Source organism: Amblyomma americanum, chromosome 9, assembly GCF_052857255.1.
Source record: "Amblyomma americanum isolate KBUSLIRL-KWMA chromosome 9, ASM5285725v1, whole genome shotgun sequence".
In the NCBI taxonomy this organism is placed as follows: Eukaryota; Metazoa; Arthropoda; class Arachnida; order Ixodida; family Ixodidae; genus Amblyomma; species Amblyomma americanum.
This window is the reverse complement of record NC_135505.1, coordinates 91,371,581-91,387,828: the sequence shown is the minus strand read 5'-3', so window position 1 is coordinate 91,387,828 and position 16,248 is coordinate 91,371,581. Positions and strand designations below refer to the sequence as shown.

At 43.5% G+C, this 16,248-nt stretch overlaps 1 protein-coding gene across 1 annotated transcript; it reads right to left on the bottom strand.

The window, feature by feature from the left end:
- Positions 1 to 403: 403 nt before the first annotated feature.
- LOC144103504 (uncharacterized) lies at positions 404 to 11,381 on the bottom strand. The gene is made up of 6 exons (XM_077636204.1): positions 11,286 to 11,381; positions 10,236 to 10,321; positions 6,987 to 7,061; positions 2,931 to 3,564; positions 1,893 to 1,970; positions 404 to 515 (listed from the first exon to the last, which is right to left on the bottom strand). The coding sequence occupies exons 1-6, from the start codon at positions 11,375 to 11,377 to the stop codon at positions 404 to 406; spliced, it is 1,077 nt and encodes a 358-aa protein (XP_077492330.1). The 5' UTR covers positions 11,378 to 11,381.
- Between the last annotated feature and the right edge of the window lie 4,867 nt (positions 11,382 to 16,248).

Below are 16,248 nucleotides of genomic sequence, written 5' to 3'. Positions count from 1 at the left end.
GACTAGGAACATCCAAAAGCCCGACCACATGACTCCGTTCTTAGACATCATTCACTGAGCAGGTCTAATCAGCATCACAGCAATAAGTGTTTCCTCTTGAGGAGAACATGGTGGCAAGCCAAGCCATCATTTCGGATTTTTACTCATTGTGTGTGGTAATTATAGTAACCTCTCTTTATAGCTTTAATGCTGAACGACCACGCCCGCAAGCCTGTGTTGTGAAAGAACAGCAACAAAAACAGCTGGACGTTCTCAACATAATTCCAGGGATCACAGAGTAGTATTAGTGCATGCTTATTTAATAAGTGTCGTGCACATAATCATCAATATCTCAACCGCGGTCCAAGCATAGAAGCCAGTAACACAGCATTCACGAAACTTTCTAAAAGTACGTCAGCAGCACTCAGCGATATTCGGTGTCGAGGGCGACAGTCGTTGTTGTTTTAAGCGTGCTGCGTCCACCTAGGCCCATTGTTGCTTTGGCAGAGATCTGAACAGGTCTCCGGGTGAAAGGCCTGAAACGGGAAAAGAAAACGTGTACAAAGCTTGCACTTTACCTCGCTGAATTTGTTTACTCTGTCCGAAAAACAAAAGATCCAATTATAACCAAGCGAAATCGTGCCGTACGCTGACAAAGGTTATGCTTTCCAGGAGATGGCGATTTTTTCGTGCCTAATTTTTACGGCGACAGGAAAAAGCAGGACATGGCAAAACGGGACGCGTTAGAAAGTACGAAAGAACGAAATAAAAGCACCTGGCAATAAAGCATGCGATCAAAGAGCACAACGATAAAAACAGCACGCATCATAAAAGCACACGAAAAAACCTTCACTGCGACGAAACACCACATGGAATAAATAGCGCAACGACCAAAGAACGCAAAAAAAAACTTTCTGGCCTTCTTAACTTATTCCTAAAAAATAAAATATGTCGGTACTTAGTTGCCTTTTAGGTGCCTGCAATGAGTGTGCTATGTTCTTGAGATTTTCGCGCCGAAACTCCAGTTAAACCTCTTTCAATGCATTATATGGTATGCATGAGTAATTACATTACAAAATGTTGAAATGCCTCTGATTCTATTCGCATATAAAATAAAACCAAATTAAAATTTATTCGTGTGTATGCGTACAAAATAAATTCTGATCTGCCTAAGCACATTCTGCTTGTTGGCTGATATGAGGTTGTAGTATTCCACCACTTTAATCTATATTAATCCACACCCTTATCTCCACCAAAATTTTGAAGGTCTTGTAATTTGACGGGGTGGGCCAATTTTCATTATTTGTGGGTGCTATGACTTTTCCACTTGTGGTCACGTGGCGGTGACAACGTCACGACCCATTCAATCGCATTCATAGACTACGGGGAGTCCTCGTACCGCTACTGGAGCATGAAGGAGTGGAGCAGCAGATGAGCAATGCGCCACTGCTGCCGCAGGTGCTTCTTTCAACCGAACCCACCGGTGGGGGCTTCTGAGGGCCATACTACTCTTTCCGAGCCCTCGCAAGACTCGTGTGCCCCGTCACTGTTGTCAGGTTTCCATTGCATTAATTTTGGCAATGGGGAGCACTTTACTCATAATCCGATGGACAGGGTGCGATGACGTCACAAGTTGGCAAGTTGATAAATCAGTGAATATTGTAACAGCGATGTCCACAATTTTCTGAAAAAAACGTAAATGCTATAACAGTAAAAACATCACAAAATCATAATTGCATAGGGTACAGCACCACCCATAAGGACCACGGCAGCGTAAGGCTAGGGTAGGTTGTCTGGCACCGTACTTAAATAAAAACCTTGTTTCTGTATTGTACACGTTTTTCTTAAAATGACATTTTGTTTTTGAAGAGCTTTGTGCACGCGTTTTCTAAAGTGCGACAGCGCAACCTCACTTCTCATCATCGTCTGGTGGCTCGGATCGTACGGCTAATGCGTCAGCATCAGCGTTCACTGCGATTCTAGATACCAGACTATAATTGAATGAGCAAACATGCATCCATCCAAGTGAGAATCACTGCAAAAGAGTTTATCCGTGAGGTTGGGCAGACAGCGAGAGCAAAAGCGACAAAATAAAAGCAGAAGGATATGAGTAAAAATTAAATCCCCTTTTCCCGAGACTGTGCCATGCACAACATGAAGCAAACTAGATTACAAAATTCATGGCAGCCCGGGCTCCATAAGCACTAGTTCTACTAATCCTAGTCTTCAAGCAACTATGCACTATGCTGGGCTGCGCTCTATTTCACGTTATGCTTTCTCTCGCTGTGCTCTTCTATCGTAGCGTGTTTATTGAACGCGTTTATAGCCGCCGCGGTGGCTGAGTGGTTACAGCGCTCGGCTGCTGGCCCGAAGACGCGGGTTCGATTCCGGCCGCGGCGGTCGAATTTCGATGGAGGCGAAATTATAGGGGCCCGTGTACTGTGCGATGTCAGTGCACGTTAAAGAACCCGCGGTGGTCGAAATTTCCGGAGCCCTTCACGACGGCGTCTCTCATAGCTTGGGGCGCTTTGGGACGTTAAACCCCCATAAACCATAAACCAAACCGAACGCGTTGATATTAAGGCTGCCGGTGAGTAGAAGATCAGGAGTCGGCGCGGTGTGCGAAAACAGATGGCCCACCGGCCGCCCAGGCCACATTACCTTTTGTCATCATCCTCACAATGTGAGCAAAGTGCCCGCCGTGGCAGGGGCAGTTAAAATAATGGTTGGTCGCAAGAGGTTTGTCGGGAAGACCAACGGGGGTCTCACAAGGGACAGCAGTAGCTGTGTTTGAAACCGGTACCTGCCGGCTCAGTGCCGCACGCCTAACCCCAGCATCGCTGCGCCTATTGTGGCGTAGGGACTCCCGCGACCTATGAACAGTTTCACAAACACTCAAGTGTTTTACAAATACAACCTCAAAAAATGAACGCCATTATAGGCTTAGTTACCTATGCTCTTCCCTCACCTCCTCGTCAGCTGTCTCGCCATCTGTCGACTCCCACTCTGCATTACTTGCCTTGCCGCCTGCGGGCTCTCGCTCGTCACTTGTAATCTTCCCATCAAAAGGCTTCGACTGGACGCTAGTGGTCGCACCATCAGTCGGCTCCAACTCATCGCTATTCTCGCTATACGCAGGCACCCACTCGGCGCTAGTGGTCTTGCCAACTGTAAGCTCCCGATAGCCGCTCTCATCATCTTTCATATCTAGCTCTTCACTACTGCTCTCGATATCTGCAAGATTCCGCTCGTCGCTATTGTCGCTATACGTTATCTCACGCTTGGAGTTAGTTGTCTTTCCAACTTTAAGCTTCCGATGTTTGCCAGTAGTCTCCCTATATGTGAGATATAGCTCTCCACTAGTGCTCCCGGCATCTGCCGGCTCCCGCTTGTCTCGAGCTGTGTCTGGATTTGTGGACTCCTGCTCGCCAGGTGCAGTAGCGGCGCCAGTTGTCTCCGGCGTTGTGGGTCTGCGCACGCAGATGCCGCGGATGCACTGGGCTCCTGGCTTGCAGCGGCGGGAATTGTTGCAGCTTGTGGTGACATCACCAGCCTGATGCCGGGTTCGTAGCGTCCTGGAGGTTACTGCAAGGTCCATGATATGCTTGCCAAAGGAGGAGCCAAAAGCTTGAAAAAAATGAGTGCCACTGATATCAATGTGAAAAGCGTTATTGAATGGACTCTTGGTAAATTATCTACGTCGTTTTTTTTATAAAACTAGACATCAAGTAATGCTTGAGAGCTTTAATAAAAGAAGTAGTAGCACATATAATCCAATATATATGGGCAGCATTCTAATGTACATAGGACAAAACCCGATAGTGCCGTGTATTGAGATAAGAGATTAGCTTCTCATCAGGATCTACCTGGGCGCAACTTAGCAACTTTGTCGAAAGCTTCGCATTCAAAGAAAAATTGACCTGGCCCTGGTATTGAAACTTGGACCACTGTATATCTCCAGCGGTCGTTATCTAAACTAAGCTAACCGGTCGACCATCAAATAATACGGCGACGCCGAGTTGATGACTCGGAAGAGGTGTGAGAGCAAAGTTTTGGGGAAAAACTTCGGTTTGGAGTGCATCTTTAAAACGGAAGCAATGAATTGTCACAATCCGACAGCAGTCATCTGGTGGCAAAACTGCAAAGTTTATAGAAAGAATGCTTTCGTTTTAAGCGGTATGGCAACATTCAGGGGGATGGTAATGGTTTTAATCTCAATATTATACACATTTTCCACATAATAACCTTTTGAAATAAATCAAACCAGGCTATCAATGTTTGCTAATGATATTTTGTTTCTCTTTTATCGCCGTGTACTAGCTTCTCGGCTCATATGCAGACAGTCTAGCCATAAGCTCTTCCCGTGACAATGCGCAGCATATATGATTTACCATTGTAGTCGTCCTTTTATTGCGAACATCTGCGTATAATAATTGTTGTGCCCATTCAAGCATTCACCCATTTCCGCACTTCTTTCAGTAAGTCTTTTTTTAAAATTCGCGCCGAGAGCAGGGCGCAGGTTGAAAGTGAAACTAGAGAAGTGTAATTGCTGCTGCCTGCGTCCCTTCGGACGGACTATTCTCTGTGAGCGTCTTACTTCGCCATCCTGTTGACATGGCGGTGAATGCTCAAAGTTCCCATGTCCAACAATGTTGGCCAAAACTTTTGAATAGTACAAATTTTAAGGTACCGTTATGACCTATGACGCTATATCGCTATGAAGATATGACGCTATGAAACGGCATCCGTGGATCTATTCATTGTTAAGGTGAAATCTTGCAATATATGAGAAAATACATTCCTAAGCTGTTTCCTGTTGAAAACAATTTGTCCATATTTGTGGGGTACGTTCCAAGGTATGTGAAGTATATTTGCTACCTGGCTACAGGTGGCCCAGCTCTGATGAAACCAGCAGAGCTGCATCTCGCTGCGTTGGTCTGTACTCGTACATTTAAGCAAGGTATTGTTGCAGTCGAGACACGCATCGATTTCGGTTGTTTTACGTCCGCTCCCTCTACTGTGCGTTCTCCTACTGCGTCGCATTAAAGAGCGATAAATAATTGAATGCATTCAAGCTCTTGTCATTGCTAAATTCTTATGTATGTGGCAATATCCGCTCTATATTTTAAACGCTAAGTAGACGGCAATTTTGAAATAGCCCACTACCAATCGAGGTGTCTTGAACGATTTGGCCTCCATGCTTTGGTGGTCACTCTCAAAGACACTGTTATAAAACGGGTAACAATGGAGGTATGCACATGGTCTTGACAGAGCTACTATTATTTCAGACAATTTGGACATGGTTACGCTTTCCCACGCTCTTTTGAAATCTCAGGTCAATCCTAAGCTGTTACTCATTTCTTATATCAGCAGTAAATAAACCATAAGAGAAAGAATTCAACCGCGAGAAGGCTAAAGAGATCTTGGACAAATTTCATTACTTGCGCAGTTTAGCTCTTTTTATGAGAACCGATAACAGCTCTTTTTAAATGGTAACAAACATCACTGTAATTCTCTTTCGAAATGCTAGCACTACTTTTTTGGATGTTCGCTATTGAATTGTGCACTTTCCGTTTTGTTTGACGCTAAGGGTTTATTGCTTCGTCACGAGCGCCATGACCACTTCGTAACTTGGACATGTTACGCTCATTCCATTTAAGCGTCATGAAGGCCTACGTTTGAAGACTATGGTGTTTGAATGTATCGGGATGGGTTCACACTCTGAGAAATATTCTCTCGGAGGAAGAGTTCCGCAGCGCTGAAAAGGACTGTCACACAGAAGACAAGGACAGGACGGGCGCTGAACTCCAACTCGTCTCACTCGTGCTCCCTATTGATTTTTATGTCGCGATGCGTTTGAGTGCATATTTAGAAGTAACGAATCAGTGATTTCACTGCAAGACGTCTTCCACTGGAATGATTCATCTGCTTCTTCAGCGAACCCTGAAACAGTGCGATTTATTGTTAAAAATGTGTAGTGTTCATTTTAGACTCTTTGTATTTAGAAAGGGATTTATAGAAGCAATGTCTATTCAGACTTTCTGACTGAACTACGACAGCTGCAACCAACCACAATTTTAGTCTACCAGCCATGCTGGGAGACTTATCGTTGGAGACTAATGGAGTTTGATAGTGCCCAAATCGTTATTCTAATTCCTAATCATTGTTAGGAAAAAATCATGTTGTTGCCTCATTTAAAACATTCTTGATTGGCCACTAGAAAGCCCGTGCGATCCGTTGCGCTTTTTGATATATCAACGAAGGTCATCTTATGATCAGTTGCTGGAGTTTCTCGGCTTTCCCTAGTAACATGGTTTGTATCGGACCCATCACTATCTTTCGGGCTATGGTTCCAAACAGTTCTAGAGTTCTTTGGTGGATATTGTACGCACAATAAAGAAAAGAAAAGCTACAGCTTGCGTTTATACGGAACGCGGCAGTGAGGAAAGGTAAACACGGATACAGAACGATGTTCACACAAGACGGCTTGGCATTAACTCACTTCAGCATCTTCACGTATAAACTGACATATTTTAGGAATCCAAAACACTCTCAAGTTCTGTCTACTGAGAAGTCATGACCTAATTTTTCAGCAACTTCGCCAATTATCACGCCTTCTACAGCGTAGTTTCATATGTCTGTCGTCGCGCGCCTTTTTAAAGGATGCCACTTATCTTATTTATAGGTATGAAGAAAGTCCAAACATCCGACCCAATAAATCGTAGTTGTGGCTCCACAGACTTATTTTTATTTTTGTGTCACTTTCTAACAGCTATAAGGTTATGCAACAATTACTGTGTGTTGCTCGCAGACACGCGGTTGCTGATCGGTAACTGCGCTAGCAGTTGATCTGTCTTGGCTACAGCACCGCATGAATTATGGGATATGACCGGAAAGACGCGAGTTAGATTCCACTCTTGTCGATTGCATTTCAGTGGAGACCAAATGCTACAGGCCCATTTGTCCAGTCATTGTAACTAAGGAGAAAAGCAGAAGAGCAAGCATACTTCCTTGTTCCCTCTGTGGTGCTTCCGGACGCCAAGAAGGCTGTTTCTTCCAAGCAAGGCGATCACGGTTGGCGTCTGAAAAAAGTGAGAAATGGGTATAATGTTTGTCACACTACCGCTGCTTGTCCTCTCTGTCGGTTGTAGCTTGAAGTTTGCCATTTTTGAAGCATTAGTCCGAGTCCTGGGCAACTGTGCATTTAACGCGCCAGTAGGCATATTTTTCGTCCGGAAGTTACATCACGTATTTCAGTCTGTAGAATTATCTAGATATATTTTCGTACTGAAGAACCTGTGGGTACAATTTTCTCTTTAGCTGGAACACTCCAGAACCTGTGTGTAGCTAGGTCGTTGCAATCAGAACACAGCACGCAAGTTGCGCTCTCTATGTACATCTTCCTTTGACCCGGGTGGCTCATGGAAGTAGTTGAACTATAAATGAAGGCGAAGAGAGGGTACGTTAAAGTAATCGCAGTGATGTTATTGATGTGTCGCGAAATGGCGTACAGCAAATTTTAAGGGTTAACGTGTAATGGTTTGAGTGTAAATGCACGCACTGATGAGTGGCTGAACTTAAGTTCGTTGATTTTATTGTTGTTTTCTAAAACGTTTCAAACTTTCAAATGTTGAAAAGAGCACTTACCTGCAGGCAACTTGGGCTTAATAATTTCCTTCTCATTTCGGAATATTCTTAGAACTTTTCCCACTTGTGAGCTTGCCATTGCCTTTAAAATGTAATACTTACAAACAGGGTGCGATGACTGACCTGAAATACCGATATCATCGCATATTTGTACTCAGAATGACAGCTTCCTAAGAAACAAATATTCTTTACGAGCATTGCCTTCGCACTTGATTTCAAAAGCTCGATTTCCAGAATATTTTATTGCTTTAAAAAAAAGGCTAATCAGAATTGAATCTTCATCACAGAAGGAATGGTTAAAAATGCATCATAATTTTTGCAGACACTGAGCCTATCGCAAAAATATCATTCAGAATATTATCCTCTTATACAGGGTGTCCCGGCTAACTGTAGCCAAGGTTTAAAACAGAAGATATTTGAGGTAGGCCAGAGTAACCACTTACATACACCTACCAGCCGGCTTGCGCATCATTAGCAACTTTTTGCATTTAATTAATTAGCAATTAACATAATTGTTCTAAGTGCGTAAATATTGACTTTAGACAGCAAATGTGAATAGCCAAGTTGGGAGAGCACCTTCAGAAACCTCCTTTCTATTTATTTCTGATAAAGAAAGCCGCACGTGTATCTTTTTTCCGAGCTCCAAAGAAAACCCCCGAAACAGAAAAAAATCACGTGACAAGGGCATCCACGCGCCAAGATTGTGCTGCTCTCAATCCTGGCTTGAGTGAATGATATCAGCGGCTGGCAAGGCGCGACGACGCCATTGCTCCGGCAGGCCGATATGTCGACGGTGGATGCGACGCCCGCGCGAGCTAGTCTGCAAGCGGGACGGTGCATCCACCAATTTTATTTTTGTATTTCGCGGGCTTTCTTTCTAGCTCGGAAAAAAGATACACGTGAGGCTTCCGTTATCGCTAAGACATGCAAGGGGGGCTTCTGAAGGTGCTCTCCAGCTTTGGTATTTACATCTGCTGTCTAAAGTCAATATTTACGCATTTAGAAAAATTATGTTTATTACTACTTAATAAATAGCAACACAAAAAAAATTGCCTACTTGCGCAAGCCGGCTAGTAGGTGTATGTAAGTGGTTTCTCTGTCCTACCTCAAATCTCTCATTTTTTAACCCTTAGCTTAGGTTAGCCTGTACACCCTGTATATGAGTTTATAGAGTGCTTGGCAATGGGAGTGCGCTGTTTACAGATGCCAAAGTCGAATATTTTACTTGCATTCCTAATCAGCAATTTACGCTTTTTTGCTCAAAGCGTCCGGGCTCAGTGACCTCCAAAATTTATTGAAAATATGGCTGGGGTTCAACGTGGCTTGAACCTAGTTATACGATAGAAAGTTGTGTTAAGCATGGTCTCCACTGTCTCCAATCAAATGTCAAGAGGAAGGGTGGAGGTCAAAGGTAAACGTCAGGCACCCAATGGTTATAATCATATGATCACGTGGTCATAATACCAAAGCTTGGGCACCACGCAGTTAAGTTCGGTTTGACCTGTGAGGCATTCAAGGTGATTGCCCTTGCGTTGCCCACAGTCTCAAATAAAATCCGACGGTCAAGGTCAGGTACCGAATGGTCATAGTCATATGATCACATTGTCACACTACCATAGCTTGGGCCATACCACCAGACAGGTTCGCTTTGACCTTGTGAGGCATTGAAGGTCATTGTCTCATCTACATCGAAATCAAAAGTTCTGCCCCGAGAAGTAGAGCTGTCGCTCTAAATTATTGTTACATGTTCTGTTTACTCTGTTTACTCTCTTCGGGTTCTGTTTACAGGCGACCTGGGCTCCGTGCATTAACGCAATGTCGAGCGTCGTCCTCAGCGTCCCTACTTCGCTGTTCGGCGACCGTGGGCAGTGCGTGAAACTTCCCTTTTCGCATACGAAGCCGTCTGGGCCACTCAATGAAAGTCCCAAGACTGAAACAGCTTCAGCCTTGCGACTTGCACGACTTGAGCTTCCTTAAAATGGTGCCCTTGCAGAGATTGGCGAGATGCCTTTTAGTTTAGGTAATTGACCCGAGCGAGCACAGTACTGACACAGCAGCTTTCCGAGTTAAGTAATCTCGCAACGTTACAGTGTTTTTGGTTTCTTTATGTACGATTGAAAAGTACTGTGTGTAGCTAAAAAATTCTTCCCCTTTTGAAACATACAATGTCCACTTTTATTATTTTCATAAATATAGCAATCTTACTATTGCCCACTTTTTTCTGCTATCCTAGTATTTCCCTGATGTTTAATACTTTTCTTGGACAATGGTTATTCGGGCAATAACCTCAAGGAAAGGTTCTTCGTGTTACAGGCAAAAACTTAATTTAGACAACAAAACCTGCATTTGGTGTGGATCACACTACTGTGAAGCTTGATACCCCAGCTCTTATTTCGTAATAGATAAAAAATGCTTTTTTTCTCCATCAGACAAATATAATTGGGTATCCGGTACGCGTAATTTGCTGCAAAAATGTCACGCTTAAATATTAATGGCAAAGAAATTAACAATGCTGCCTAAATCAGCAGTGCTCAGCTTTCAAAATTTGTTGAAAATTTGAAGTTCTTTAGATACTGGTTCGTATGACTCCGCATTGGGCTTGTGCGTACCGAAAATGACGTAGGCGTATACCACGGCAAAAAGTGAGAGCGCGAGGATGACAATCCATGTGAATGGCGCCGTTCCTCGCTTGGACCTGCGTGGATGAAAAAAAAAATTATGAGGTGCACTTAATTCTCCTTACGTGCGGAAATATGCCCGAAATTTTCCAGCAGGTTCTGATAGACGCCGTACAAGAGACCCAGAAAGATTTTCAATCACGTGCGTCCCCTGACTTGAATTGAGAGCGCTCAACACAGCGCTAATTGGCATTTTTGCAAAGGAGAAATTCGCAATTTTGTATTTCGCAGTCTTTTATTAGGTGAAAGGCAGTTGGCAAAAAGAATGTCCAGTTTATAGAAAAATCTGAATAATGTCAGTGCCCAAAGTACTTTGAGGCTAGTTGGTACATGATCGTGATCTGAAGTTTTTAACCAAACGGGTAGTGACGGAGAGCAGATACCACGTCAAGACGCGTTTAGAACGGGAACGAAGAAATATACAACAGGACTTCTATTTCATCGGCCCGGTCATATACGGTAGTCTTATAAAATGGTGATGCTTATTGCTAAGTGTAGCATTGTTATGCAGTCAACATAATGCCACATCTCAATGAGAGCGAATGCGCCGAATGCGCCCCTCCCCATATGTCAAGGATCAGGCACAATTATCTACCTGTGGACAAAACCGCTAACCGTGTATTAGAAAATATATAATTTTAGGAGCGTCATAAATGTGGCTCTGGGGCGATCAGGAAGGCATTATACCTCGATCTCTCCCCTAATAGAGAAATATACTCTGGGAAGCTCTGTTGGCCGGCAGGTCTTTTTTTTAAACAGAGAGCATTGACGTACGCATCTTGCCAACAGGACCATAAAACCCTACACCCCTCTTCCTACTTTTTTCCGCCATGAATTCTAAATAACTCATATCCAACGTCCTTCGAAAAAGTTTATTCATGCCTTGAATAGATATCATACAGCATCACGAGTTCTTGTGTTCTAATTGGAGTGTTCTGCAAGCCGGTTCGACTAAGCTAGTCTAAGATATGCAGAGCTTACCCTTTTTCGTCGTCTATGCTTTTCATGGACTCAGAATGGTGATGTAACGAGGCATCGCCATTACTGCGGCTGGCTTCGGCGACGCCTGCCATATTGCTGTGTAACTGCTGCGAGAAAAATGGAACGGAAACGAGAAGCAAAAAGGCGATCATGCACCAGAAAAAGATTGAGATCTATGAAAAGGGCGGTACAGGTGGAAAATAAAAAACGGAGCACAGGACCACGATGTGGAAATAATTGTTGTCATGCTGTTATCGCCGGCATTTTCCCTGTTAGAAAGCGTACTGAATTGACAATTTCAATCATACAGTCAGGTCTGCAGCAAGAAAACTCGGTTCACGTTGCCAGCTGAAGTTATTACCTCATGCAATAGCACATGCCCACACAGAGGGATTGGCCGAAAATTGAGGGGCACAGAGTTTTCAGATAAATATTTTCTGGAGAAAAATGGATTGCATGCTGAGGAAGGCAGAAGTAAATAAAAAGGAACAGCGGAATTAAACGGGAAATGCATAACGCCCGCAGGAGATCGACACTGAGGTTTATAGCCGGGTGGTTAATTGATAATGATAATTGTAACAATAAAAATAATATTGAAAAAACTAATGAAAATTGTCGATTTTATTCCGTTAAAAAAATTTGGACGGTGTTAAAAACAGACTTGTGGCTGTACCCAAGTATGGTGGCTTCGAACGACAATATGACTGGGCATCTTAAACAAAGGCCAAGCTGTTGTTGTGGCTTCTCTAAAAGCCGTCTTCTCATCATGGTGTAGCGGCGACAAAAGAACAAGATATGGTCTATGATTTCGTGCTCACCTCAGAATACGCAGACGGGATTAAGCGCCAACCCAGACCTGTGAAAATAAAAATTTAAGGGTGGGCTCCGGCAGCGAAGACTTGATAGAGATACCTCAAGCTGCCGCGAATGGCATGTTTGCCTGCTCCACGAATACCTCAAATGCAGTTAATCATCATATCTTAAAAGAGATCCAGTTGTCATTCTTAACAAATTCTGTCTTCGAAACCTCGATACTGTGATGTACGCTGTAGCCAAAACGATAGGTAGAACGGGGCCATTGAGGGACGCCTATGCCGGGCAGTCCGCAACTTCATTGGCTGTCACATCGCTATGACCTGGCACCCATATCATGTGAGCAAGGCTCAAATGCGGAGGGAGTACTGAATGGAAGGTCTTCAAGATTGGCGAATCCACAGCCGAAGTAAGGGAGGAACACAAAGAAAGAGAGTCTGTAATGAGAGTCACTGAAGAGAAAGCTGGCTCTAGTTTGCGAAGAGCAAGCACCACCGCCAGAAACTCTGCTTGGAAAATTGCGGTGTAGTCGGGAAGCCGCACAGAAAAAGACCAATCTAGAAACGGCCAATATGTTCCCGCCCCTGCCTTTTCATCAAATTGGGAGGCGTCAGTAGATATCGTTAAGCTAATAGGAAGGCTTTTTAAATCGTCTTCTAATACTCCATTTAAAATTCGGGGTGGTAAATGCTTAGCGTTTTTCGAGAAAATGTCATCATACACAATTTCTACAGAGTATCCACTGTTTTTTTTCGGAAGGATGTTATACAAAAGAACATTTAAAGGATCAAGCAAATTTTATACCATAACTACCTGCGGGGAATGAAATCTAGACCAATGGACTCCAAAAAAGGAAGTCGGCTGGCAACAAAAAAACAGACAAGGAGCGGTGTATATCTGATTCATATATCCTTAGGTGCGTTTGACAAGTTATAAATTGAAATCTAGATAATAAAGAAGGAATACGGGCTTCAAGATGAAGCACGTTATTGGCCACAAATTTGGGGAGGCCAAGGCACAACCGAAGCGCTTCCCGCTCCAAAAGAACGAGCGGACGAATTTTGTAAGCAGCTGTACCAGAAAACAGCATAGATCCAAATTCTAAAATTGGTTGGACATACAAAACATAAATCAGAAAAAGTGCATCTCTCCGCATTCCAGGCCGGGGATTACTTATTCTAAGCAACATGCCCACAGCACGAACCCATTTCGCTGCAACATGGTCAATGTGAGAGCGCCATGTGAGGCTGTAATCGAAAATGACACCAAGATATTTTAATGACTTAACTTGAGGAATACTTTGTCGCTGGTAAATGAGAGACAGATGAACAGGACCTTACATTTGAAAAACAAGTACAGCGCACTTGTCTACATTTAAGGTGAGACGTATGTCAGACAACCAACTTTCAAGCAAATTCAGGTATCATTGGAGGCGCACATAAAGATATTGAATGCCAGCTGCAGCAGTGAAAAAAGGAAATGTCGTCCGCATAGACGTACGTGCGAATATATTGATGACTGGGAATAGAGCTCATTGAGATATTAAAGAGCACACGCGACAGGACCGCCCGTTGTGGAACACCTCTGGATTGTTTATCTTCCAGAATTGACACCATTTAATACACAAAAACCTGTCTCTTTTCGAGGAACACAGATATCCACGCAAGTAAATAATTCGAAAACTGCAGAGTATGTAATTTTTACAATAATATGTAGTGTTCCAAACTGTCTTAAGCTTTCGCTACATCTATTGTCACCAACGCAGCATGCATTTTTTGACGCCGCGCAAGAATACCACTCTCAAGGTCGGTGTGAGCATTCCATATGGAACAATTTTGACGGAAACCAATTTGACAGGGACTAAGTAGATTATTGCGGTCCACAAACTCCGAAACACGTAGGTGTATGACCCTTTCAATTAGCTTAAAAAGGTTTGATATTAATGAAATGGGCTTAATATTATCAAGTGAAAAGCCACCACCATTGTTTTTAGGTAAAGTGATCACTTTGGCGATTTTCCACTCAGGAGGAATTCATGCATGTTTGATGGAAAAATTAACCAGCTGCTATAAGGAGGTAGGGGACTCCTCAACGAGGATGCTTAACATTTTTGATGTTACCCTATCAGGGCCAGGAGCAGCAGTCGGTAACCTCAACACTATCAGGGAAAGCTCGGGAAGGGTAATAGGGGGGGACATGCTGAATCTGGTCCACTGACGCCACAATGCGGAGCGCAAAGGAAGTACAGACGAGAAACGCTGCTCTAATCCTTTGGCAAATGTCTTCATTTTTTGTATTGTTTCTGGCGGTGTCAACACACATGAGATTGATTTTTCTGAAACCGGAATCTGTTTCCCCGATGTAAACAATCCGTAAAGTGTGCAACGATTTCCTGATTTTGTTACGAAATCGAAATGCCCGGATTCATAATTTTCTTTCACTTGTGAGATTGTGCGGTTAAAAGTAGCCACAATGAACTTTTATTCATGCCAATTTTTCGGGCACTGATTGTGCAGGAGCTTCTTCCATGCAGCCTTTCTGCCTCTGTAATCCGCGAACAATCTGCATTCCACCACCTAGCTGAAGTGTTCCATCTTGATGTACGTACCAAATATTCGGACTTCTTTCGGCATTCCTCAATAGCCAAGCATAAGCCTTTTGCTGTATGCTCTATAGCAGAATTAACCGCTGAAGCAAGAATGGAGTGCAAAGTGGTCGGAAACTGGTCATAGTTTATATATGACCTCAACTGAGAGCACGTCGGATTTAAGCAGCAATAAACATTAAGGATAGGGTTAATTGGAGAGACATGGGAGAGGCCTTTGCCCTGCAGTGGGTGTAGTAAGGATGATGATGATGATGATGGCTATGATGATGATGATGATGATGATGGCTATGATGATGATGGTGATGATGAAACATTAAAAACGATAGGTATGCAATCGCTAGATGTTTCACAATCCACAGTCGACCAATTGAGTACAGGAACACAATACCCGGTGAAAGCTAAATCTAACATAGATTAGATTTGGGCGCGGAGAAATATGACCGAACCCGAATTCAGGCACGAAAGTTTGTTATCAGTAACCCAATCCCAAAGGCACTTACCACATTACTCAGCCTTAAAGCCCCACGACACAAGATGAGAATTAAAGTCGCCGTCCAAGAGAACTCACTTCTCACAATTAAGTAGCAGGAAATCTAGCAGCCTGGTATTCTGCACAACACAAGAAAACTAAACATTTACTAATGAAAAGAGATAGCACCTGGAATTTCAAAGTCTAAACCAATAACTCCCAGTCTATAGTAGAGGGCTAAAAATAATCTTAGCCCTGTGACAAAATTTAGAAACTAGTATAAGTAAGCCTTCTCCTCTTGACTGTCAATCTTGTCGAAATGAAGTATAATTTTTCAAATAGAAATGTTTTTCAGATGTAAGCCAAGTTACTTGTAAAATAATTATGGCTGGATTATGTTGTGATATAAGGTCTGCTGTCGTCTGTGATGCAAGTCTATTGAAGTGAAAGAAGTGACCAAGAGTTCCACTGGAAAGCTTTTAACACCCCTATGGTTGAGAAATCTGGGCAGCAGGAACAGCCTGCCCCAAAATAGATTCTTTTGGCTTAGAGCCAATCTCTTGCTTCTTTGATTGCGGCTGTGGATGTGATGAAGAAGGGTTAGACATGGGGGATCCACCGCGTTTGAGGATTCGTGTATCTGAATTCCACTATCCCTGCATCATAAATAATTTGAACATATTCTGAATTAGCGGGCCCAGGAAGTGGAGAAACAGCAGTAACTTGTTCCTGCGGCTGCGACTGCACAGGCACGGAATGTTGGGTCATTAACGAACGTATGCCTGACATGACAGAAGTTATTCCAATTTGCAAGCCCAGGGTAATCTGTGTTGCCAGATCATTAGATATGCACTTTGTGACAGTGGACGTGGACACTATCCTGTCAACCATCTTAGCCCTAGAGGCTTCCACAGCAGTCACAATCGCCTGAGAGATAGACGAATCTAGTGTCACTTCTGAACGGGCTGACATACCTGCTGTTGCAAATGGGTTGCAAGCCCCAAGGGTAGCGTTGGCCTGGCGGCCTGGGGCAAAGCTGCAAACATCCGAAGGTCCCGGCAAAGGATGAGTCG